The sequence below is a fragment of the Sylvia atricapilla genome, chromosome 3, assembly GCF_009819655.1.
Source record: "Sylvia atricapilla isolate bSylAtr1 chromosome 3, bSylAtr1.pri, whole genome shotgun sequence".
NCBI lineage: Eukaryota > Metazoa > Chordata > Aves > Passeriformes > Sylviidae > Sylvia > Sylvia atricapilla.
Genome location: NC_089142.1, coordinates 1,908,342 through 1,935,034, shown reverse-complemented (window position 1 = coordinate 1,935,034; position 26,693 = coordinate 1,908,342). Strand labels below are relative to the sequence as shown.

Sequence of the window (26,693 nt, the reverse complement as noted above, 5' to 3'; positions counted from 1 at the left end):
AAACTCTTTCAGTGTTTTCTTTCCACTACTACACAAATTCAGTCAAAATATGGATTTACTCTGAAGAGCCAGTTTTTCAAGATAAGGAATCACAGAAATTGGGGAACCAGTAGTTCCCAAAAGCCTCACTTTGCCCTCTGATAACTCAAACCTGCAGGTCCTTCTGCACACAGACCTGACTCTCCCTCAGAGGACTGAGATTTCTGTCCCAGCAGCTGGAACTGGAGAAGTCGGGATGCATGAGAACAGAAAGCCAAATGCCACCTCTTAGCCAGAAAGAAACTAGAAAAAGCCACACGGCAGTCATTTCATCCCTCAAGTTTCTGCCAAGGAGGACAATCTTTCACACCCTACAGAGAATGTGGTGATGGCATCACTTTTCTAGGAACATGGCAGGAAGCTCCACTGATTTCCTCATTTTCTGGCTCTAAGGAGGACACCAGACCAACTACTCTGCCTACTAATCACAGGATACTCAAAGTAGTACCCAAAACTTCAGCTCCAGATAGGTTTTGTAACAGTGATTTAAATCCTCCCTTTACAGATTTGTTCCTACCCTTGTTAATTATTCTTGGCTACCTGGTCTGACCTGCAATATAAAAGATGGCAATAACTCAAAGCAGTGGATTATCCTACAATGAATAAATAAATACAACTCTCTTTTCCTCAGGTAGACTTTCCCGACAGCGACAGGAAAACTGAAGGTTCTTCCCTCCACCTCAGCCTCTAAAAAGAAACCAAGGTCTGGTTCTAAAAGGAATTTAAGTGCATCCAAATAGTCCCTTGGCTTAGGCAGAGGAAACAATTTGCCTTTTACACTCCTTGAAAATGCTGTTTAAGATCTCTTACTGGGAAAAAAGGTTACACTCCAACAACCACTCTTCAAGGAGCTTTTCCATGTCTAAAGCAAAGCAGAGTTAACGTTGATTCATTTCCATTTCAGCCATAACCTTCAGTGTGGAAAGTCTTCCTTCCTTAGACACCTCTCCAGAGCAAAAGGACAAACAATACCTGAGCTCATGGATATGGGGGAAAAAAGAAGGTAAAGAGGAAGAAGTAAAGATTTTAGAGCCAAGTTGAACAAGGGTTCTGTTATTGGCACAAAATACTATTTCCTAAACAGCCTCGTGTGATACTGCAAATAAAGGCTGCAAGGCTGGGAAAAATCTACGCAAGAGGTTTCACCCTGGGGAGGGTTCTTGGTGGTTTTTACACATTCAAAAAACTCTCAAGTTTTCTCCACTACTTTGGAGGCAACACCTTTTATCAAAGGGGAATGTCTGGGAGTTACTTTGTAGGGTAAAACCTGAGCCTTTCCAAGTGGCTGGTCCTGGATGGTTGTACTCAGGAATTCTGCTGATCCTCAGTATCACAATTCCAGCCAGTGCACAAATCAGGGCACCTTTTACTCTTTAAAACAACTTTAAGAAAAAGAAGCATCAACACCTTAAGATGCTTAACAGAGAAAAACAGGCTCAGCTGTCCCTCTGAAGCCACCCAACTTAAATCTGATTATTCTCAGGCCAACTGTGAGCTGGAGCCATTTGATTTTCAGTTTACACATAAAGCAGAAGTTTTAAGGCTCTGTTTCCACTGGAGATTTTCTTAGAATTCTGGATATTGAAGCCAAGTTCACATTAGAGAGAGCCTGAGTTTTAAATTCCTTAAAACAATTACACAGTTAATTTAATCAAGCCGATGTTTAAAGGAAATTAAACATAAATATTTTGATCTTCACAATAAAACTGTTGAAAGAGAAAAATAAGAACTGTGGTCAAACAAAATCTATGGAGAAGAACAATACAAGGAAATTAATTCAACTGTGATTCTGAAGATTGCTGGTTAGTTAAAGATAATGAGGAGCTTTACTTCTCTTTTTGTATTCAAGATCTATTTTGAGATTTGGAGAAGCAGGTGGGATTTGAAAGACACATCTCCAGCTTATCACTGTAACTATCAACATCCCATCCGTGAGCTTGAGATCCAACCCAAAACCCTCTGAGGATTCTCTCTGACAATCTCTGTGGGGTTCTTTGCTGCAACTTTATATGATGCAGCCATTATTAATGTTTTCTATTTGTTCTTTCTGAAGAGTCTCAGCTTGTATTTCAGTTTAGCTGACTACAACTTCAGTGGCTGCTTCTGATTCCCAGATTTAGTGAGTGGTGGGAAAATAGGGAAAGTATTTGAGGCTGAGGAGCTGGACAGACAGCTCTGGATGAGGCAGCTCTGCATCATTTGCTGCAAAGCAAAAAGCAGATTTGTTCCCACCCCTCTAAAAATTAACCTGGTCAGAGGGAGAATTTCTGGAGTACCCCAGACCAATTATCAGTGCTAATAAACAAAAGGCTTCCATTCCATAAATAAACAGCAGGAGATGTTTAGGCTGCATTTGTTTACCAGGATTTGTCTTCTCAAGCTGGTACCATCTGTAAAATGCCCTTTTCTTCTGTTCACTCAGGTCTGACCCCTGCTGCAACAGCCAATGGGAGATCCGGCTCTGGCTGATACCTGAGGAAAACCAGAACAGAACAAACAAAAAAAAAAAAAAAAGAGAGAAAGAGAAAAGTTCTTTACCAAACATTTTTAAGTGATTTATCTATTGATAAAAGGTGGTGTCTTACAAAGCCCAGGAACTTGTGATGCTTCAACTCCAGAAAAAGCAGAGTTGAAGCTCCCCTGCTCCATCCCAAACTGCCCGAATTTCTCCCTGGGGTTATGTTCAACCTTACTCAAGGAACACCCTGGAATAATCTGCATAATCAGCCTAAAAGCAAAGAGGGGAAAAAACTGGGAAGCCAAAGCTATCACAGACTTGGAACTGTCCATACCTACCCTGATTCCTAAACTCCATCTGTGAAATGGGAACAAGTCCCTTCCCCACTATTACATATAAATAATGATTGTTAGGAAATCCTTATCATTCAACGCTTGAATAAGAGGGGAGATAAACACAGAAAACAGTTTATGTGATATAGATCACATCAGCCCAGAAATGGAGCAAACCAACTGTCAGCAGCTGTAACAATGGCCAGAAAACAAACCAGAAAGAGCAGCTGTCTGTCAGCAAAGCAGGAGTCAAACTCGAGGCACGGGGAGGGACAAAACACTACAGGTTTTAAAGCAAGAGTTCTGAGACAACAGTAAGAAGGAGGAAAAAAATCCTAGAAGTTAACACAGTTATTTCCAAAGCATGACAGGGAATGAAGGATTAATGCAGGAAGGGCAAAAAAGTGATCAGCAGAGGAACTAAATAAAACAAGAGGTTTAGAAATGCATGAAGAGGTCAGCAATAAGTTTATCTGAAAATGTAACAGACGCGGAGTTTGCTGAGGAACTGAAGCACTACTTCAGAACTCCCTGTGCCTTCCACAAGGCCCTTCAGCCTCAGAACAGGTTAACAACAGCCAAACTCTCCTGAGAAGTGACGTTTTAGGAGGTGCTCCAAGTACCAGTACACTGCCAACACCACCTGTGCCACCACCTGCTTGGTGACATCACCTGGGCAGGTAAAGGCTGGTTTGCACACAGAACTCAAACTACTTCCTCCCTCTAGAGACGCATCAAGGCTTTATAAGCTCTTATAATCATATTTACCTGATGAAAAACAGCCCTCTGTAGTTTTACCACTTCTAATTTGGGGGTTTATTATGCTTTTTTGTGTGCGTTGAAGGTAGTTAATTTCAGAATGCCTCAACTCGACTCTCAGGTATCATATTCAAGTGGGTTTACACCAACCAGATTTTTAAAAATCACTGGGTTTGTACTCTTAATTGTTCTTCCTCAAACAGAATTCTGGAGGCTATGAAGTTTTAATTGCCCTGAGGGAAAGGGATGGGTGTGCTTTGTTTCGGATACAGCAGCTCACTGCTGTTCAGCAGAGCTGTGCCCACAAAACAGACCCTGATCTTCCCAGAATCCACTCCCAGAGATTGCTTTGCCCTCAACTGACAGAGTTCAGGAGCAGCTGGGGCAGCCAAGAGCTGCCTACCCCCAGGGATCTAAAACTTGAGTTTATACTACTGGGGAAGTGGAATTATTCAACCAAACACAACCCCCAGACCCTGCCAAGTTTACATGTGTGGAAGCACACAATACCAAAAGAAGGCAGTGTAAGTTGATAACACTCTCTGGCCCAAACCAAGGCTCCAGCCTAGCTGAAATCCTGCCATCTGCAATGCTTGATCACCAGTGGAAAGCTCAAGTTTTGAAAATTTGCAGCTCTTGACCTCATATGATTGATAAAAGCCGTTTCTTGTCCTGGGCTGTGGGACACGAAGGTCTGTGTCTCATTGCTTTTGGCCGCCCTGCTCCTATTAATTAATCACTGGGTAACAGCTCCAGTCATTTACTTGTTTACTACAGTCCACTTACACTTATTGCAGTGAATTAGTGTGTGTCGAGTGTTTGGATAACAACCTAAGATACAAACACAAAGCACTGGTAGATAAAAATTATAAATAGAGGTTAAATGTCTGCCATGAGTGGAAAATCCAAATTCTGCTCGAGAGGCTGCCTGACACTGTCACACGTGGCACAGATGTCACCACTCCAGACAATGTGCTCAAGGGCAAGGCACAGCAGCAGGAACCAAAAAAACTCAAGCTGGGTTTTGCCATGTCCATTTTCATGGAATCACAGAAAATTTGAGTTGGAAAGACCTTTAAAGGTCATCTAGTCCAACACCCCCTGCAAGGAGCTGGGACATCTTCAACTGGATAACAATGTTCAGAGCTCTGTCTAACCTGACCTTGAATATTTCCAGGAACGGGGCAGACACCAAATTCCTGACCAACCCGTGCCATCATCTTTATAAAAAGCTTCTTTCCACAAATGATGCACTGTCCCAATGTCCTGAACTGCTTCGAAGTTCTCCCAAAGAGAGCTGGATCTGTGCTGGGATCCTTTTGTGGCTCACATTTAGCCACAGTAGCTGAGCCTCTGACTTACTGCGAGTCCTCACAGCTCATAAAGCTGCTTCTGCAAAGTGTTTTTAAGGCAAAAAATTTATCTGCACCTTCAGCAAGGTTTAGTGGCCCCAAAACCATATCCCAACAGCTTGACCAACCCAAGGTCACATGCAAAGGCTTTCAGAAGAACTCATCCAGGATTTCCCAGATCCCAGCGCTGTGGCATCCAAACCCATCCTTAACTCCTTTCAATGGAAAAAACCAACCCCCCAAATTGTCATGTCAGAGTTTCTTGCATCTCGAGTGGGTTTCACACAGTTGACTCGCAGGACAGTGACCACCAGGACCCTCCTGTCACGTTGTCTCTAATCACACTCTGCTTCAGGGAATTGCACTGGCAGGAAAAAAAAAAAGAATGCTGCCAGAAGCAATTAATGAAATAACTTCTCTGGAGTAGTGAAAATCCAGCTGTGCTGAGGAAATTCACTCTCCAAGTGACGCAGGGACCTCAAGGAAGGCTGTGGTGCTGCCAGCTCAGCATCAGCAGGACCAGGAACACACCTGGTTAGGGACACCAGCAGTTTTCTCACAGAAAATACTGAAGGGAAGTGGTATCCACACAGGATTCCTGCAGTTCAGCTGCTGACTGCTTGTGTCACACACACTCCTCCTCACAGCAGGTCACACTTCCCAGTGATAAACAAAACAGTCTGTGCTCTCTCCCCTGGCCAGCCCTGCTGTCTCCTACACAACTTATCTGAGGAGAGTTTCTCTCCCAAATACATAAAATAAATGGCAAAATACATCAAGAGAAGGCCACTGCGATGTGCAGCTCAAATCTGCTCATAACCCTCAACTCTGCTATTCATCAAGTCTTTGGGAACTGGTTTTCACCTTCACACATAGATTTGCTCAGCAGCTCTGCTTTGCATTTCTTTAATGTTTCTTTCAGGAGAGGTTTTCAGAAGCACCTGGAATACGTCAGACCTGGAGAAGAAAGTAACTGCCTGTGTTTTAATTCTTCACTTTGTAAGCAAAGTCCCAGATTCAGAGAACAAGTGCTTGCAAAGGACATCTATCAATTTAAGAGATTAGCAAGCTTGTTTACAGAAAACCTGCAAAGATCAAAATCATAGAAAAACAAATCTCTGTGTTGTCATGAGTATTTACAAAAAAAACCCCCCAAAAACAGGAAGGAAAATGTTTCTCAAAATGCAGTTTCATGTCATTTGTGATGATCAGTAATTCAGGAATTTTCTGAATTCTCTTCACAATGGAACTAGTTAAGTTTCCCTGTGTATTGGCATTTGCTCAGCATCCTCGTGTGTGGGTTCCAAACCTGGGGGGATTTTATTTGTTCCAGCAGTGCTCCAGGGCTGCCCTCCACTGCACGTGTGTTTGGCATAATCTAAAGCCAAGTCCTGGAGATCTCCTATCAATTAAAGCACAGACAGGAGGACAGGTCTGGGCTGTACAAGCAGAATAATTGGGATGGGTACCAGAACTGCACCCTGGAAAGCTCAACGTGTATTTAAAACCAACCCAATAAATGACTTCTGCATTTTACTGGGGTTTGGGTGTTTTTAAAACGGTGGTTTGGTTTTTATGTTTTTAAGAACTGAGAAAAATGAATTGAAATTTCTGCTTTGTAACCTCAGGAAAATAAGGGTGGTTTTATTTTAATTCCTTCACTCCATATGTATAAAAACCAGGAGAGGTAGTATTTCCAAACCTTGCAGAGGCATCATCCATCAAATCACTTCAGCCCATCTGCAGAGGGCTCTTCCCTGTGCTCTCCTCCCTCTCTCCTTTACTGTAGAACAGAAAGACATCAGCCCCTGAAATCATTTCCCCACCCTCCATTGAACTTTGGAAGCTCAAACAGCATCTCTCAGAGAAGCTTCATTTTTTTTCTCTTCATCCTTTGCCTTCCAACCACAACCTGGTGCCCAAGCACAATTCTTGTGGCAATTTAAGCAAATTGCAACACACGCCTTCAAATTGTATTTGATAAAAATCTGGCAGCTCACCTGCCCCACGTGGGGCTGAACCCCCAGCCCTGAGCAGGCTGCAGTGATGCTAAAAGGAGCTCCAAACACCAGGATAGGAAATTCCGCAGGAACTATTATTAGCTCCTGTTTATACTGTCATTTTTCTTATCAGTAGGAGATTATTTATACAGAGCCCAACCCAAGTGCTTCTTGTTTATCTTATTACAGACACCATTAAAAAAGTTTCTATAAAAAGCAGCTCCTGTTTTTAGGACCAGCACTAGTAAGTGTTGTGCTAAGTTTTTGCTTCTTATCAATCAGCCCTTTATTTTCAAGTCACTTTTTAATACCCTGTTACTATTTTCCAACCTGCCCTGTCCTCTCCATGCAGCAGGCAGCCCTGTAGAATGTCTTCCAGGTTTAATTCTTCCTGTCAGATTCATTATCTAAATGACTTTTAAAGTTTCTGGTAATTCTATAAGGATTAAGAGAGCCTCAACATTTTTCTACTGCAACAGCTGACTTTAACCTTCAGCTTTGTGTTCCTCTCTCCTGCATTTTCCCTCTCCATCACTTGCCTTGTGCTACAGCAGGAAAAACAAGAGGAAAAGCTGTTTACTGACGCAGAGCTGCTCTGTAGGACTATGGATTCTCAAAGTGCTTTCCAATGTTAGAACCAAGACGGGGAAAAAGGAGAAGTGTGTTTCTGAATGGACGTGGAGTTTGAAGAATTAGTAAAATAAGGTAAAAAGGAGGTTTTGAGGGGTCACAGTTGCAGTAGAGGTTTCTGCTCCAAGGACAGAACATGGCAAGTTACAGAATGGGGATAAATAAGGTCATAAGGATTGGGGAAACAGAGAACTGGTCCAGGTTGAAAGGAAGAGTTGCCAGCAGAGGTAGCCAAGCCACTCTCCTGGACAGAACCAGCCATAAATTTTTCATTTTTTTCTTGCCTCTTCCCAGGGCAGAAGGGATGAAGACTAAAAACTAATTTTTCTATTTTCCATTCATACAAGTAACTTTTTACAGAAAATCTTTATCAGTAAGACTAAGGCTGTAAATCCTGGTCCCCATTTGGGATCATACACTCTGCAAAGCCTCTGCCCATACAAACTGGTTTTTTACTGAACCAGAAGTGGTTTCCAGACATTCCTTGGGAGTTCTTCCCCAGCTGAAAGGGATGTGGGAGGCATCTGAAGAATACTCCAAGTCATCCAGCATTCATCAGACCTGAGACAGCTCTGGAAGGGAGAGCCCTGGGACGCTCTGCTCCGGATTTGAGTTATTTCTGTCACTCCTCACCACTCCCTGCTTTGGAGAGGAAGCTGATGTTTCTCCCTGCTAGAGCTGAGCACACTCTTTAATCTGGTCCTTCCAAACACCTCTTTGAGATTCACCATTTGTCTCAGGTAAGCCATTACCACATACTTAAGAGTGGCACACACAAACCCTACACATCTGCTTACACAAGGCCGGGGGTTTGTTTAAAACAAATCACCTCCCACCAAGCACAGGGAGGATGACTGAGGCGCAAAGATCTCCAGTTTTCCCACGGATGTGGCATGAGAACAAGGTAATAACACAGTGCCTTCAGCTCAGCCCTCATTCTGTCCCACTGACAGTATTTCTCCTGTCCCTCTGTGAGCACACTGTGGATCCCCCTCGTGTTACACAGGAGGCTTGAGTGGGAAGGGTGTGAAATTCAGTCAGTCTGAAGTGGGTGCCTGGTGCCATTTACTCACAGGAGGAAACAATGAGAGCTCCCAAAGGCCCACTGAAATCCAAGAGAACAGGCTCAGGATGGAAGGAGGGAAAGGATCAGGTGTGAAGAGATTGCTCTTGCCTTTCCTACAGCTTCTTGCACCAAGAAACTCAATGAATTATAATTAGATCTGCTCCTTTCACTGACACAGGATCTGGTCTGGTGATTCTGATTCAGTGACCCCCACACGTGGCAGTGACAAAAAAAGGTTGGCTCCTTTTGGAAAAAACTCCTTTTGTGCAGTTTTCCCCTCTTTGCACTACTTCTCTTGCAGGGGAAGCCAGCCTGGGTAGCTGGGTGCTATACAGAGGTTAATTCAGGGATGGGTTCTTCCAGGACTTCATTCAGGCAAGGAATGAACAAAAGCAGAAGAGTGACCCACTAACTACCAAAATTTTAGAGTTCAGGTACAATTTAAGCAACTCAACTTATACATTAATTTTTGAAGTATTAGTGCTAACATCTGGTAAGACCTGTAACATCCCTTACATTTATACAAATTGTTAATCTCGTGATTTTCCAGATGAAACTGAGACCAGGGAAGGAGAAGTCGTTTTACCCAGGACCACAGAAGAACTGGAGACATGGAAGGAATTCCTGGCTCTGCGGCTCAAGCACCAGTTTGTGCTTTCCCAACTCAACTGCTGTGATGTCTGCAAACCCACAGCTCCCAGACAGGTGGGTTCCTGAGACATTTAAGTTCCTGAAAATATCATAAAATAAACTTCCCTCCTACCGCTTTGGCATTCCCAGACATCAGGGAACCTTAAAAATTATCTTTTTCAAGATCTTTATCCAAGCTTGGGTTAAAAAGTTAACAAATCTTAGAGGTGTGACATGGGATTGAGCTTTCTGAATTTTATCATCAAGTCTTCGTACTAAAAGAAGGGCTGGAGTGAATCCAAGGAAGGGAATGGAGCTGGGGAAGGGGCTGGAGCAGCAGGAGAGGCTGAGGAAGCTGGGAAAGGGGCTCAGCCTGGAGAAAAGGAGGCTCAGGGGGGACCTTGTGGCTCTGCACAACTCCCTGACAGGAGGGGACAGCCAGAGGGTCAGGATTCCTCCCAGGAACAGGGACAGGAGGAGAGGGAATGGCCTCAAGTTGTGCCAAGGCAGGTTCAGGCTGGATACTGGGAACAATTCCTGCCTGGAAAGGGCTGTCCATCCCTGGCACAGCTGCCCAGAGCAGGGGTGGAGCCCCTATCCCTGGAGGGATTTAAAAGCTGTATGGATGTGGCACTTGGGGACACATATCTGTGGTGGCCTTGGCAGTGCTAGGAGACTCAGAGGTCTGGTCTTAGAGGGCTTTTCCAACCAAAACGATTCTGAGGCTGCTCCAGGCAAGGCCTGTGTGCCTGGAAGGGAGAAATAATAACCCCCCACTCCATGGAGGAGCACCAGGACTTTGTTACCCTCTTTGTAAAGCTCTGGGAAACACACTCAGGGAAGAAGTGCCACCACTGCAGTGGCACCTGTCTGAATGTGAGAGAAGGCTCAGAGCACCCAGAACCACTGCTCCTTCCAGGTAAAACCTGAGCTGGTCTGGTCATCTCTCAACCTCCCTTCAGATTTTCATTAACTGTGACTCAAAGGATGGATAAAACTTCCAACTCTCATCCTCCAACTCCTGGCTGCAGTGGTACCAGCTATAGCTGTGTCCCCTGACTTGAATTGAAAAAGTATTCATATACTTTTTAATATATAAATACACATTATCTTTCTCTCTCCATACCCAGAGATGCAGATATGCATCTATTTGCCGCACTCAACAACAATTTAAGAATTAAGGAAAACCGTTTTCATTTTAAGATAAGAACTTCAGGCTTTATTATAATGCTGTAAAATAAAATCTGCCAGCACAAGCCACAGGAAAAAAAAAAAAAAAAAGAAAAAAAAAAAGTGATTCACTGGGGAAGTTCCATGATGTGCAGGACAATGGGTCTTAAATCAAAGGCATACATTATCATGACTAAGCTGACAGATCTGCACTGCAATGCAGAAAGCCAAGTGATATTCCAACATCTGCACCGTGCTCAGACAGGCAGCTCAGACACAGAGATTCCCAAAATGAGGAAAGGACTCCCCGAGCTCTTACCTGTTACCTGTGCAACAACTGCTTGGGAAATTCTCCGGTTGGCGAGGAAGGCTTTGATCTCCTCCTTTATCACACTGCTGTCCCTCCTACCAAAACAAAACAACAACAGGACACACAAAAAGAGGGACGGACCAAAGTGCACCTGCAAGATGGAAAATGCCTTTATTTCCTTCATTTAGGGGACAAGGAGTGGGGAAGGCTGGCATTAAAACAGCCCAAGTGCCTCAGTGCAGGACACTTCCTTTACCAAGTGTCACGTTTGATCAGAGTACCATAGCAGGAGAATGGATGACTCATGTCCCATATAATTCATATTAGGTGCAGCACTGCCATATGGAATGTACAAAGTTTCATTACACAGGGATGAATAAATCTCTCACACCAGCATAAAAACCTCACTCATAAAAACGAGGCAGAAAAATAAAAAATAAAAGGATAGCAGGGGCTGCATGGTTAGTTACACAAATGAATATGCATACACCAACCTCCTCCAGCATCCCAAGGAAGAGATCCAAAATTTTGCAGCCTCTGTCCTCACAGCCCTCCTTCAGCCCCCTACTTAGTCCAGAGCTTGCACTGACCGAACTGAGGTCTTTGATTTTTACAAGGTTCACACAGGTAAAAAGCAAAGAGGTTGCAGGTTGCACACATATGGTGATAGGCAGCAAAATTCAATTGCAATAAACACATAGTTTGCCCCTCCTCTTCCTCTCTCCCTTTCTGAGAAGGGCAGGTAATTAAAACCAGCCTTTATTAGGCTTTATGAGACATTTCCCTTCCCCTTCTCCCCTCCTGCCCCAGCTGCACTGAAGGCAGACTCAAGCTTGCAAATGTAAATGCAAAATGAACGCTGTGCTGTGGGTTCATCTTTATTTCTGTACTCAACACTCATCTTCCATATGCCTGCAAACACAAGTAATTTCAGTTTAAATAAGCACTAAAAGCATTACCTGAGACTCACTGCACAAGAACCCAAACCTCAACCATGGGAACTTGGCACAATGTGTACTCACCCCCTTCCTGCACGATTCCATCATCCTGCAGCCGACAGCAAAGTGAGGTTGATCGGCTGCTCTTACTGCTCATCTCTAATCCTCTCCCTCAAAAGCCACATCTTTCCCTCAAATCTACAAACTACTTCCAACACATTTCCATTCTGGAGCCTACAGACCCCAGTGCTCCCACAGGTACTTCAGGAATGGAGCAGTTTTGGGGGGAAAAAAGAATAAATTCCAACATTATGACCAAAATTGTTTTGAGGTATTTGGCCTTTCCTCTTATTTCTTTCTGCTCTCAAAGCCCACTGACTCTGACTTTCATCCTCAGGACTGTAATCCCTTCCTTTGATCTTTGCCATAACACTGAAAAGGAAGCTGCTAAAAGTAAAGGAAGGTCAGCCCTGAAAAAAACCCACCCAAATGGCTCTCAGAGAAAACTTCTTTATTTTTTGTCTTTCCCTGCACCACTCTGCAAATCCCTGCCACAAACAAACAACATGCAACCTCTCCAGATCCCACTGGAAAGCACTGACCAATCCAAGCTGGATCCCTCCTCTCCCTCTATATGGAAGGAATTACAACAGGTGTGAAATAGAGGGGGAGACATGTGAATTGGTATTTGATCAGAATCCTGAATAAAAGTAGGGTGGAAAACGAGTGCTCTAACATCAATCCTGATTTTTGGTACAGCACCGGAAAAATTATTTCAACAGTCAGCCTGTGGGACACCCACACAGGGCCAGGGGCTGCCTCCACAGGGCAGGTGACAGGTCCTGGGATGGTGACCCTGGGAGTACTGGCAGGAACAACTGCCTGAAGCAGCTCCTGCTCTCCTGATCATCATCATCCTAAAATCCTCATGGAATGGTGTGGGTTGGAAGAGACATTTCAGGTCATCTAGTCCAAACCTACTGCGATAAGCAGGGGTATCTACAGCTAGATCAGGTTGCTCAGAGCCGTGTCCCACCTGACCTTGAGCATTTCCTGGGATGGGGCATCCACCACCTCCCTGGACAACCTCTTGCCAGCACTTTACCACCCCACAACCCCTTATCTGACAACCTTCCAAAACACCCATCCCTACCGAGACACTTCTCCCCTTCAAACCTCTTACAGAGACCTTCACTCACCTCATCAGCTCCTCCACTTTGTCATCGATGTCCAAGTCCTCCTCGGACGCCTCGAAGCTGTAGGACCTCTGGGCCAGGCTGTTGGCCAGGGGGTAGCGGGTGGGCGACATCTTCCCGTTGAAGGCGGACAACCTCTCGTTACTCTCCCTCCCGTTCTGATTCGTAGTGCAAGGCTGCGGGGAGGTGTCGTAACTGTTGCTCGGGGACGGGGACATCCCCGAGTGCTGGGTCTGCGTGGAAGCCGTGGCCGTCGAGGAGGACGCCGGGACGTTGTTGGTGCTGTTGCCGTAGGAGCCGCCTCCGTAGCCAGACCTCCTCCCGAATTTGTCGCTATGCTCTTGGTCGAGACGGTCCAAGGTTTCCAGGGCGTGCAGGATCTCATGCCTGGTCATTCCCGTGCGTCTCAGGCGCTGCAGGAGGTCGATCTGCTCTATGGTGAATCTTGGCTCGTCCGTGTAGTGAGACATGGTTTCCAGCAGGCTGGAGATGAGGTAAAACACAAAACGCTTCGGGTCAGTGGTTCTAGGTGGTGGAGGGAAAGTACTTTATAAATTTTGGGGCAGAACTTTGACACACACACACACACTCACACACGACAGCTCCATGGAAAGTACTTTATAAATTTTGGGGCAGAACTTTCACACACACACACACACTCACACACGACAGCTCCATGGAAAGTAGTTTATGAATTTTGGGGCAGAACTTTGACACACACACACGACAGCTCCATGGAAAGTAGTTTATAAATTTTGGGGCAGAACTTTGACACACACACACACACGACAGTTCTATGGAAAGTACTTTATTAATTTTGGGGCAGAACTTTGACACACACACACACACACACACACACACACACACACACACACACACGACAGCTCCATGGAAAGCAGTTTATAATTTTTAGGGCAGAACTTTGACGCACACACACACACACACACACACACACGACAGCTCCATGGAAAGTAGTTTATAAATTTTGGGGCAGAACTTTGACACACACACACACACACAACAGCTCCATGGAAAGTACTTTATGAATTTTGGGGCAGAACTTTCACACACACACACACGACAGCTCCATGGAAAGTAGTTTATAAATTTTGGGGCAGAACTTTGACACACACACACACACACACACGACAGCTCCATGGAAAGTACTTTATGAATTTTGGGGCAGAACTTTGACACACACACACAACAGCTCCATGGAAAGTAGTTTATAAATTTTAGGGCAGAACTTTGACTGACACACACACACACACACACACACACAACAGCTCCATGGAAAGCAGTTTTTAAATTTTGGGGCAGAACTTTGACACACACACACACACACACGACAGCTCCATGGAAAGTAGTGTATGAATTTTGGGGCAGAACTTTGACACACACACACACACACACACACACACACGCACGACAGCTCCATGGAAAGGAGTTTACAAATTTTGGGGCAGAACTTTGGCACACACAGACAACAGCTCCATGGAAAGTAGTTTATAAATTTTGGGGCAGAACTTTGACACACACACACGACAGCTTCATGGAAAGTAGTTTATAAATTTTGGGGCAGAACTTTGACACACACACACACGACAGCTCCATGGAAAGTAGTTTTTAAATTTTGGGGCAGAACTTTCACACACACACACACACCAGCTCCATGGAAAGTAGTTTATAAATTTTGGGGCAGAACTTTGGCACACACACACAACAGCTCCGTGGAAAGTACTTTATGAATTTTGGGGCAGAACTTTGACACACACACACACACCAGCTCCATGGAAAGTAGTTTATAAATTTTGGGGCAGAACTTTGGCACACACACACAACAGCTCCGTGGAAAGTACTTTATGAATTTTGGGGCAGAACTTTGACACACACACACACACACGACAGCTCCATGGAAAGTAGTTTATAAATTTTGGGGCAGAACTTTGACACACACACACACACACACACACACACACACACGACAGCTCCATGGAAAGCAGTTTATAAATTTTGGGGCAGAACTTTGACACACACACACGACAGCTCCATGGAAAGTAGTTTATAAATTTTGGGGCAGAACTTTCACACACACACACACGACAGCTCCACGGAAAGCAGTTTATAAATTTTGGGGCAGAACTTTGACACACACACACGACAGCTCCATGGAAAGTAGTTTATAAATTTTAGGGCAGAACTTTGACACATACACACGACAGCTCCATGGAAAGTAGTTTATAAATTCTGGGGCAGAACTTTCACACACACACACGACAGCTCAATGGAAAGTAGTTTATGAATTTTGGGGCAGAACTTTCACACACACACACACACACACACACACACACACGACAGCTCCATGGAAAGCTGTTTATAAATTTTGGGGCAGAACTTTGACACACACACACAACAGCTCCATGGAAAGTACTTTATGAATTTTGGGGCAGAACTTTGACACACACACACAACAGCTCCATGGAAAGTACTTTATGAATTTTGGGGCAGAACTTTGACACACACACACAACAGCTCCATGGAAAGTACTTTATGAATTTTGGGGCAGAACTTTCACACACACACACACGACAGCTCCATGGAAAGTACTTTATGAATTTTGGGGCAGAACTTTGATACACACACACACACACACACACGACAGCTCCATGGAAAGTAGTTTATAAATTTTGGGGCAGAACTTTGACACACACACACACACACACACACACACACACACACACACACACACGACAGCTCCATGGAAAGCAGTTTATAAATTTTGGGGCAGAACTTTCACACACACATACACATGACAGCTCCAAGATCCACCTCTGAACAACCTCATCTAGGCACCTGCCAGGAACCTCATGACACGGCAGAAGGGATTATTTTCCTTGGAACGCTCCAACAGCATTTCGGACCTTTCCTGCATTCCCCACACCTGCACCAACCCTGCGGTTTGTACCCTTTTGATTTTGATAAATCGCTGCTACCAGAGACTGTGGTTGCTCAGTAATTAAGGCTGCAACTCGATTCCACACAAAATGTTGGCCAGTGTTGAGTACCCCCCAGACAGGAATCTCAGATTTCTGTGGTGGACATAGATCTGAGTTTTTCTGGACAAGTTTTAACCAGTTATGACGCTGAGTTTTATGAATCTCAACTCTTTCTCATCTTAACTACAAAGAGTTTGAGTTGCCCTAACTTTTGTTGCTACCTTGAAAAAAAAAAAAAAGAAGATAAAAACACACCCAGCGGAAATTCTAGTGGCCTGTAGGACCTAGGTTGATTTGACTGAAGTTGGATTTCTGAAGTTAGGAACTTTTGAACCTGGAATGTTGTCACAGATTGCCTGCCCTGACAAGGAAAGTGCAGCACATCCAATTACTCCTGAGCTTTCATTTAAAGAAATAAGTCTTCAGCCTTTTCCCCTCCAAAGACTGGCTTCTCAGGTAACTCGACCATCCTGGTGGCTCAACAATATTATTTTTAACTCCTAAACTTCCCATGGTGCCACAACAATGAACATTATTTGCTGTAAAGCCCAGAAATGGAAATGAAAAACATCACAGTATGCTCCCTTAATCGCTCTTCTTTCCTAAGTCTCCTGGCTCCAGATCCAAATGTCACACAAACAACAAGATCTCCTCCAGAACTCTAGATCTTGAGAAGAAGGGATGGCAGATGGAGGGCAGGCAGAACTTGGCAAGCAGAACACGGCATTTTCCATCCTTCTCAGGAATCTTCTCGTGAGTCAAGGGTTTATTGCCATTTCTGCAGGAGAGCAGGGTGAAGAGATCACTCAAACTCCAGGAGACGTGACAGAGCTGATGTACAATCCCTGAGAGCCAGAGCAAATCACAGCTGAGGGAAAGTCAAGGAAGAATTCCAAGGACCCTGTGAAAGCCAGGAGAGGGATGATGGCTGACAGGCTGAAAGACCTTCCAGGGACAGGGCTGCCTATCTCTCCCCACAGATTTTGAGGATGACTCCTCACGTCCATTTCTGCCCTGGCACAGAGAAGCTCCCAACAGGAGTCATGGAATGACTCGAGATCCATAGCTGGGGCTGAGGAAGAACACTGAGACCTGGCTTGTTGGAGTAAAGCTGAAGCAGAGCTGCAGAGACAAAGCCAGGATGCACAAATCCACAAAAATGGCACTTGCAGCCTGGGAAACAAAGAAATGAGAAGAAAATCCCATCTTTGCCCTTGTCCAGCAGCTACTGAGCCCCTTCCATCGTGTTGTGGGAGAAGGAAGCAGGAGGACAACACAAGGAGATGACTGCCATCCAAGAAAATGCCTTGTGTGAGAAGACAGACGTTCTACATCCACATCAGGGCTTGAGCCCAACGGGAATGTGCTGTCCTCTGGAAAACTGATTACTGGAAACGTCCAGGCCATTTTAAATTTTCCAAGACAAGCACCCAGACTGTTGAACCACAGGAGGGCACGGCAGGCAATGCAGCAGTCGGCTTTCAATCCCTGCAACTGACTGGAATTGTAACAACCACAATTTGGAAGTGGCATCCCAGCCTCAGACCTTTGGATATGACAAGGAGCATTTGGAAACAGAAGTTGTGTTCTAGGTTTGGCCTCTGGGGGAGGCAGGGCTGCTCCATCCTCCTCTCCCAACTGTGGGAGAAGTGTCATAGGGAGTTACTGACTCATCACAGACAGCTCTGAGCAGCACAGTTTTCAAACAGAAAAACTCTTTAAACCACCTCAAGGCCACTCATCTGGCCTTGAGGTGGTTTTCACTGGATATGCCAGCTCACCCTTCCTCAGGGAAATACCTGGTTTGGGCATTTCTTACCTGTATTTCTAATGTCACCATTTCCTGGATCATTTATCTGTCAATACCAAGTTCCATGTGCTCAAGTTCTTTGAACTGGAGAATTTAACGAGCCAGAGCCTCCAAGCAGAATTACCTCCATTCAAAATTCTTACTTAACAGATTCTACAACATTTAATACTAAAACATACTTTGAATTATTTAATCGTCCATTTATCATAGACACAGAAACCCAGAACTTTTGTCCTTGTAGCCCTCTGAACTAAAAAACTCCCATCTGACAAAACCAAGACTTTCCAGATGGCTTCAAGAATGTCAAGTGACACAGAATTACGGGATTACAGAATTGTTTGGATTGAAAAGGGCTGTAAAATCATTTAGTTCCACCCCCTGCCATGGGCACAGACACCTTTCACTATCCCAGGTTGCTCCAAGCCCTGTCCAGCCGGGCCCTGGACACTTCCAGGGATGGAGCAGCCACAGCTTTTCTGGTGCCAGGGCCTCACCACCTCCTGCAGCAGCTGGTGGCCATGGCCAGCGATTCTCTCTAAAATTTGGGTGTCATTCCTAATTCGTCTGAAGTGCCAGGGCTCAGCTCCTGGATCTGGGTGCCTAGGCCAAATTAATCTCCTTTAATGAATTACACATCACGATTTGAATCCTAAGTGTCCTTCAGTGAATTCCAGCTAATGAAGTGAGTTCTCAGATGCTGGGACAGGGGTTGAGCTCTGGTGGCTCATGACTGTACAAGGGAAAGAGCTCTGGCCTCAATTTGTCCCTCTTTGATAAGCTGAGCTTGTGCAGGAATTTCAGTTCACAGGGATGCAAAGGCTGCTGGGCAAGGCCACCCTCTTCCCCAGGAATAAACTCAATAATTTCCACAACTTGTATTCTGGAGTCTTGTTCATCAATTGCCTTTAAAGCCTTGCAGAAAGTAATGTAAGAGTAGCAAACCTGGTGTCAAATTAACTCCATGATACTGTGTTTAACAAAACCACTGGAAAAAATGTGGACAACTTGGAAAAAAACCCAAAACACTAAAATCAATGATCTGCTTTTCTGTCCATGCAAAGAATTCTTCCAGCCCTCCAACACTTCAACTTCCGGGTAATTTTTCAACACTTAAGAGGTAAGAACACCAAAATTAGTGTATCTCCCTCCTGGTCCCACTAACGTCATGCAGAGATGTCCAAAGGGGCCTTGTTTATATTTGTACATTCAGCATATATTGCATTGACACATCTCATTGGTCTTCTTGATCTGGAACTCCTGTTCCCATCTTCACGTGCTTTTCTATACAGCCCTGAGATCTAGAAATAATCCTGAGGGACTTTTATGTATTGAAAACAACTGCAGGAACTTGGAATTTTCCATTAAAACCCCAAAACAAATATTGCAAAATGTGGTATTATTGAACATGTTCCAAGACTGCCAACTATCCACAACTTTTTAATGAATAACTATGGCAAGCATTGTTTAGAACTATTACTCGAGCACGGCTTTGGTTATTTTCCCTTTTTAAAATATATTAATAAACTTATCCTGTTTAAAGATCAATTTACTAAGCAGTTAATTAAATCAGCCATTTTAGAATCACCCTAATTTCATTCACCTCATTAACGAGTGGATATTCTTCACCACTTCATCCCCCCCACACTGCAGTAAGAGCCTCTTATCCTCCTGTGCTCCTCTGGCTACCTGTAATTCAATTTACTTCCCCCTCTTTTTCCTTGTGAAATACAATCAGCTGCAAAAGTAGCAAGGAATAAAATAAGATAGAGACAAGCAGAATGATTGGGGGGTACAGGAGAAAATCAAGATGGAAAATACTTTTCCTGAGAACACGGACTGTTGGACTGACTTTGCTGTAGGCAAACTTTGCTGTGTGGCGAAATACCCTGTGCATCCCATGCTTTACCTGCTATCAGTACACCCACCATTGATGATGGGCTGTCAAATTTCCTTGGGGAGACACCCAAAAAAAAGAGAGATAACCGAGGTAGAACAGCTGTGCATTTTTCTCCCTGAAATTCTGCAAGCAAAACCTCTACAAATCTCTAATTAACGTCAAAACTAGAAGTGACAAATTTTCTAACAACTGAATCTTGCCCTTTAAAACAAAGTTTCTTTAGGTCCTGACAGAAAAAAAGTAAGTAGCCTAAAGCATCAAATTTATTTACATTCCTTACACTAAGCTGGCAATCATCCCCCAAATGGATGGTCCAACTGTACCATTCTAAAGCATCAAAACTTCATGCTCCTCTTTTATGGCTCAGCCAAAAGCAACCTGAGGTACCTGAATATCAGACTGAAGGGAGAACTCTAAGGAGGTAAATAAAAAGGAGTTTATTTTCCCTCCCAAACCCACAGATATAAAATATCCAGCAGGTCCCAACCAGCCCCATGCAGCATCACTCCTTCTCTTCTAAGAGGACTTAGTGGAGGGGAGGCTGCTCAGGGGCTGCTCTCACCAGCACTGCTTTTCCTTCTCATTCCATCAAGCTTTATTTAACCTCTTTTCTTAAAACGAATTTCACCCTTTGGATGTGGGGCTGCCTCCCCAGTTTGACTGCTCTGATCTCCAGTGGGGGTACGTGGCCAAAGTGCTCTCTTCCCTTATCTTCCTGCATTGTATAGAGAAAAGTAAGGAAAACCACATCAAGGGTTTCTCACCTGCTCTCACAGCCCAAGCCCTCGCTGATACAAGAATCATTTACCCGACACTTAACTTTCTAGGTGATGGAGCACAGCAGAACAATCCCATAAAAACAGCTACGAGCTAAGTCCATGTCCAATTGAACTTGCAGAAGTTCAAAGCAATTCAATTACCCGTTTGGGAATAAGGCCAGACAGCAGCCTTAACACCTCTAACACTTGAGAAAATGGCTCTGGACTCTTTAATGATCACAAGAAATCATTTTTTCCACTTTTCTACTCACTGTAGATGAGTAGGAAGCACTCTAACATCACTGAGGAGATGCTCTTCTGCAGAGGTCCTTCTCCAATTCCCATTAAAATTCACTGCTTTATCTAATAAGCAAAGCTCAAGACTGACAAAACCAGTTGTGCTTTTTGCTGTAAGACCTGTACTTGATATAATCTGCATAATATGGATGTGGGCAAGAGCCAAAGTGTTCAGAACAGGATCCTAAGTGTGGTAATTGGTTTAAGAATGATTCTGATCAACTCCCATCAACTGAGGAGAGCAGGATGGGGAGAGATGCCAACATTTACCCTTCTCTGACAGAGAGCACAGGGCAGGACCCCCCTGCACTGCACTGTCCTGCTCACAGGGACATCCAGGATTTGTCATCTCATTTATTACAGCACCAGCATTTTTCATAACATCACAGGCACCTCCTTGGTGTCACTCAGTGCCATCTCACCATTTAAATGGAAGAGCGAAATCACAATGTAAATTGTGTCTTTCCAGCTGAAATAGGTTCTTCCAAAGTACATAGCTAAAAAATCACTTTCTACAATTCATTAATTAAACCAGAGTTTTAATTACCATCACAGTTGAGAGATGGAACTCCTTAACCTGCCAGATTTTTCCTGTGTGTCTGTGCATCCACTGCTGGTGAGAACTGCAGCCTGAACAGCTCTGGAGGTGGATGTCCTCCTGATGTTAAAAACGGGCATTAAGGATGGCATTGCTATTTCCAAAGCAATGCAATTTGCTTATCACCCAGCCTGATATTCAACCACCAAATTCACATAAAGCACTGCTCCAGATGCTTCCTACGAGAACCAGCGACTACAAAGAAACTCCACTTCCAGCTGCCCACTCTGAATTTTTTAACCCTGTTTTAGGGTTACGCAAGCTTGTTTCTTTCTGCACACATATTTATGAGATCCGAGGACCAAGAATAGTTTTGTTCTGTCCTTCCTCTCCTACAAAGAATGCCAGGCTGGTGTTGGTTGGAAGGGGCCTTAAAGCTCATCTGCCATGAGCAGGGATGGCACTGAGAGACGAAGTTGATCCTTTGGGGTTGCTCCACCCCAAAGGATGCAGCTGGTTCTTACAAGACACTCAAAGGAAGGGCTTTCATTGAGCTACAGCTGTTCCACAAACAGCACTGACACATACCACCAAAAAAATCCCAGAATATTCTGAGTTGGAAGGGACACACGAGGATCATCAAGCCCAGAGGCAAAGACTCTGACCCTTCCAGGGCAGCTCTAAAGTGCTGCTGGAAGAGAATTGGGGCATTTAGGGCATAACAGTATCCAGTTTTCTGAAAACCAAGCTTTGGCCTTTTCTGTTCCTGCTGAACTAATGACTCTCCTTCAGTTTGGAGGGTGGTGAGGCCCTGGCACAGGTTTCTCAGAGACGCTGTGGCTGCCCCTGGAAGTGCCCAAGGCCAGGCTGGACAGGGTTTGGGGCAACCTGGGACAGTGCCACTGGAATGAGATGATCTTTAAGGTTCCTTGCAACCCAAACCATTGTGTGATTCGATGATTCACAGCAATATAAATATTTCAGAACCACCTAAAACTTTGCACCACATTAAGCAAAGCTGCCTTCAAAACCAGGAGCTGACGCTGTGAATTCTGGGGCGTAACAGAGGATTAAGGATCTGACTCATCACTTAATGCTCATCAGTTGCAACTCCAGTATTTTCAGAGGAGTTGTACCAGCTTTCAAGAGAGAGAGAGAGTGAAAAAAAACCTCAGGCCTGAAGTGCTCATCATGTCAACGAACACAGAGCCATCCTCACCCATACGTTTGCATAATTACCTCCTGCAGTTGCATCTCTGGGTTCTGATTTTAAAAAAAAAAAAAAAAAAGGCAAAAAAAGAAAAAGGCCTCTGCTCCCATTCATCCTGATTCACAAACAAAATGTAATTCTTGTAATGACTGCTCTCATCCCGGGGAAACGAGAGGCTGGCGCTGCAGCAAGGAGGGAAATGAGGCTCGGAGCTGAGCCCCGGCGTCACCGGCTCTGTTTAGGGATGCAAACCAGCGGCTCGGGAATGCAGAGCTCCCATCAAAACGGGCACCATTAATAACGGCAGCCTGAAAACTTCTCAAAATAAACCCGGCGTAATCAAATACTCACCGCTACGCAAATGAGAGGAGGCAAAGCTGGGAGGGGAATATCAACACATCGTTTCTTCAGGAGGCTTCAAGTTTCTCGGCTGGTTAAAGAGACCCAAAACCCCGACTCACTGCTCTACACAAGCTGTTCTTCCACTTACTCTCTGAAATTCTCTGCTGATAAAATAATTTTAATGGATGCTGGCAGTGAGCAAACCCAGTGGTTTTGCCACTTGGGTGAGTAACTTACTCTGCTTTACGTCTCTGGGAAAGAGAGAGAGAACTTGAGATTGATCTTACAAGGCAAAAATATAATATAAATGGCAATTATTGTCATAATCCAAGTCTTACAAAAGGGACTGACCTCTGACTAAGCACAGGGCTGGCAGCCAGATACTTCTGAATTCTACTCAAGGCACACACTGATTCACTCTGACACCTTATCTGTCTAACCCTAACCTTCCCTACTTCCAAAATCTGGGTTTCCTGCTATTGTTGCAATTCTACAGCAACAAGGCAGGAATTCAAACTCTGAGCCTGGATTCAAGGGCAGAATGAGGGATCAGCAGGACTAACAAACAGAGAGAAAAACTGTAGTGGCAGCTGAGTGCTGAACCAGGGCCCAAAGCCCAAACCTGTGCCAAGAGCAAGGAGGAGCTCTTGGATTTGGGAGCCAAAGACTAAACTTTGGATATATAAGCTCTGTAACAACTCTCAAAGCAGGACTTGTGTGCTTTAGTTACAGTAAATCCCATGGACACATCAAAACACTCTGAAGAAACAGAGTCATTAAAAAAGTCACCAATAAAACTGAGACATGGGCCTGCCCTAGACACAAGATTGACCCATCCCTGAAGTGTCCAAAGTCAGGCTGGATGGGGCTTGGAGCACCATGAGATGGCAGAAGGTGTCCCTGCACATGGCAAGGGGTGGGACTGGATGAGCTGGAAGGTCCCTTCCAACCCAAAACACTCTGGGATTCTGTGGTAATTCACAATTCTCGTAGAATCATAATTCATAATTTCTAGCCATCACGATTACAGTGTACAGTGCTGTCTTCTGCCTCCTCCATCTAATTTCAAAATTTGACCAATCCTTTATTAAAATGCAGGCAGAATCTCAAAACTCTTCTCCATTAATTCTGCCACCTGAAGTATCTAAATTCTCCTGTCACAAGATCCCTGTGAGGCAGGAAGTAACACTAAACTAATTTTTGTGGCCAAGAACTCCCAGAGAGGGGCTGGACTTTGGACAACTCCAAATTACTCGTTCAAAGTCACACAGGAATTTTGCAAGAAGGCAGAACAAGAGCCTGACCAAACTGAGCATTTTTTCATTACATATCCATCTGTAGCATCACACATGATAAGGTGCAGGAAAACTTTCATGCAAAGCCATCACCAGAATTTCCACCACCTCTTCCACACATGAAGAAAAAGAGACATTCTGAAGTATTTCAGGCTCCTTCCTTCTCCTTCAGCATCTATCAGCAGCACTAACAACTAAAACACTTCCTTAAAAGAGAAATTAATTACTTCAGAAAACTAAAATCCAAACCCAGCAAACAGCTGAACCTCACCTACGCCTGCTTTTGTACTTAACTACAAAGCAAATTGTTTTCCACTAGAAAAACAGTTTGCAAGTGCAGTGTTGCTGGCACAGCCTTAGTGAAGACAGAGATTACACTTGGAGAGCTCAGGAACAGATAACAGTGTCTCCCTGAAGAAAATAAATCATAATAGCAAAAACCATGGGCTTCTGGCCACTGCGGCCTCCATACTGGAATTTTATTTTAGTTAAAAGCATTTCAGAAAGAAATGAATATCCTAATTAATGCTCTTAAAGCAACAAACATTTCTTTGTGTGACCCAGACCCGAAGCAGGAAAATTTCCTGCATGACAGACAAGACCCAGTCTACATTCCACACTGCCAAGGCCACCACTAACCCATGTCCCCAAGTGTCACATCCACACAGCTTTTAAATCCCTCCAGGGATGGGAATCCTCCACTTCCCTGGGCAGCTGTGCCAAACCCTTTTGAGGAAAAAAAAAACCTTTACCGTTCAGCAAGATTTTTCTTTAGGTCACTTTTGCTGTGAAATCATGAATTAACTCATCTGGTTTATCTGAAAGTAAAACCAAGGGATCAAGCAGGACATTGTTTCAGTTAAAGATGCTAAAAAAGGCACATGAATACTCCCAGTCACCCACTATTTACACAATACCTTGGCCCCAAAAACAAAAGGAGAAAATCAGCCAAGTTTTCTGTTACCTGAGTTTAATTAACCTGTTCTGTGTCACATTTCAAGGACATTGGACAGGTACAGCTCAGCCTGTGGTGATTTTCCAAGTCACTCTAAGTCCAGTGCCTGTTCTTCAATCTCTGCTGACTTGGTAGAGTTCACACTCTTGTTCTTTTCCTCCTGCTGTTTCTCCTAAATGATGACAAGGCTTCAATCCAGTCCTCCTCCATCTGCATTTTTCACTCTGATTTTCTTTTACTCACCACCCAGACTCCACTGCCATTGCTGGCAGTTAAATTCATAAGCTCTGGCCTGATAATTCAGGTGAATTGGAAGTGACGACAGTGAAACTGTCTGGTTCTATCAGAAATCATACTTTGAGGGATGTAAAACATACTGATGGTCATAGCTCACTATTAACACGTATTAATTAATCAATATGGACTACAAAGCTCAAGTAACTACTCCCGTATTTATGGAGAGCCCAATAGAGATAAAGTTCTGTGTTGGCAACAGGACTCAGTTTCAGATAAATTCTTAATTCCTGTAAGGCCAAGATCAAGAGTTCTGCGCTCACAACATGCCTCAAACTCCTCTCCTGCACTGACTCTCATCCTACTAAGAGTAAAAATGAGGAGTGAAATGGAAACTGCACCCAGGTGACTCCTACTCTTAGGAGTAACCCAGCTCCTCTCTTACCATGGCAGTTTTGCAACTCTTCAATCTTAATCTCTATTTAAATTCAAACTTTAAAAAAAAAAAATTTAAGGCTCCATTTTCTTCTTTCCCCTTCACAATTCCATTTATCACTTTTAAAAGGTATCTGTGGTTTAATCTGGAAACTTTCTATCTAAATGGGTCATCTTAGCCCATTTCCTCTAATTTAATATTCTCTAATCCCTTCCAAATAGGTTCCCCCCAGTTTTCCCTCAGTCAAAAATTATTCACCTCTACTTCTATGGCATTTTCCATGGCCATACTAACTGCACATACACTGGAATAAATCAAGGAAGCTGCTCTGCTGGGAGGCAGCAGCAGAAAACTGCACAGGGGCAGAACACGACTGAAATCAGGCTAAAACACAGGAAATTCAAGTTATGCAATTCCCAGTCTGGAAATTTCTGGCAAAAGCCTGACACAAAGCTGTGAGATGTCCCTGTGCTCAAAGTACAGAGGAGCTCTGAGGTCACCCAGCAAAACTCTGAATTACTGGGATAACAAAGATGCCCAAGGTGATGTGGCCTTACCTCCAGACTTCTCTCCTGCTGTGAACCAGATCTTTAAAATTTCAAGTGGTGATTTTAATATGAAAGCCAACATTACTTCTAGCTAAGAGAGAGAAAGAAGAGGTGGCTCGAGGTACTGGCAACAAAGCAGGAAACCACCAGTTTTGAAGAGAACACTAAGCCACCAGCAATAGAAAATCACTAATCAACGGCTTTTTAAAATCCATTGGAGTTTGGTTTCCACCACTAAATCCCTGGCAGTCATTATTTTTTGTTGGGACTCCTTCTGCAGGCTGTGACTTGCACTACCACTGTCCAAGGACAGATCTTCATCCTTGAAATAATCCATCTGGAAAAATGTGATTCACGGCAGCCCAGTTCCCTGCCACCTATCCTGCAGAAAAGTTCCTCTGAGAGACAGAACAATCTTAAATCAAGAGGTCAAAGTATCTCAGGAATCTGATTGCAGGGGACAAGCATTTGGTTGTGCCTGTAACAGGGATATTACA

At 44.1% G+C, this 26,693-nt stretch overlaps 1 protein-coding gene across 11 annotated transcripts in view; it reads right to left on the bottom strand.

Annotated features, from left to right (window-relative positions):
- Window positions 1-26,693, bottom strand: part of HMBOX1 (homeobox containing 1) — a 110,854-nt gene that overhangs the window by 36,424 nt on the left and 47,737 nt on the right. For all 11 annotated transcript variants that reach the window (XM_066314605.1, XM_066314609.1, XM_066314608.1 and 8 more), the window contains exons 3-5: window positions 12,884-13,363; window positions 10,756-10,841; window positions 2,401-2,511 (exon numbers count right to left, since the gene is read on the bottom strand). In XM_066314605.1, coding sequence (XP_066170702.1) covers window positions 2,401-2,511; window positions 10,756-10,841; window positions 12,884-13,363 — 677 coding nt within the window. The remainder of the gene's footprint in view (window positions 1-2,400; window positions 2,512-10,755; window positions 10,842-12,883; window positions 13,364-26,693) is intronic.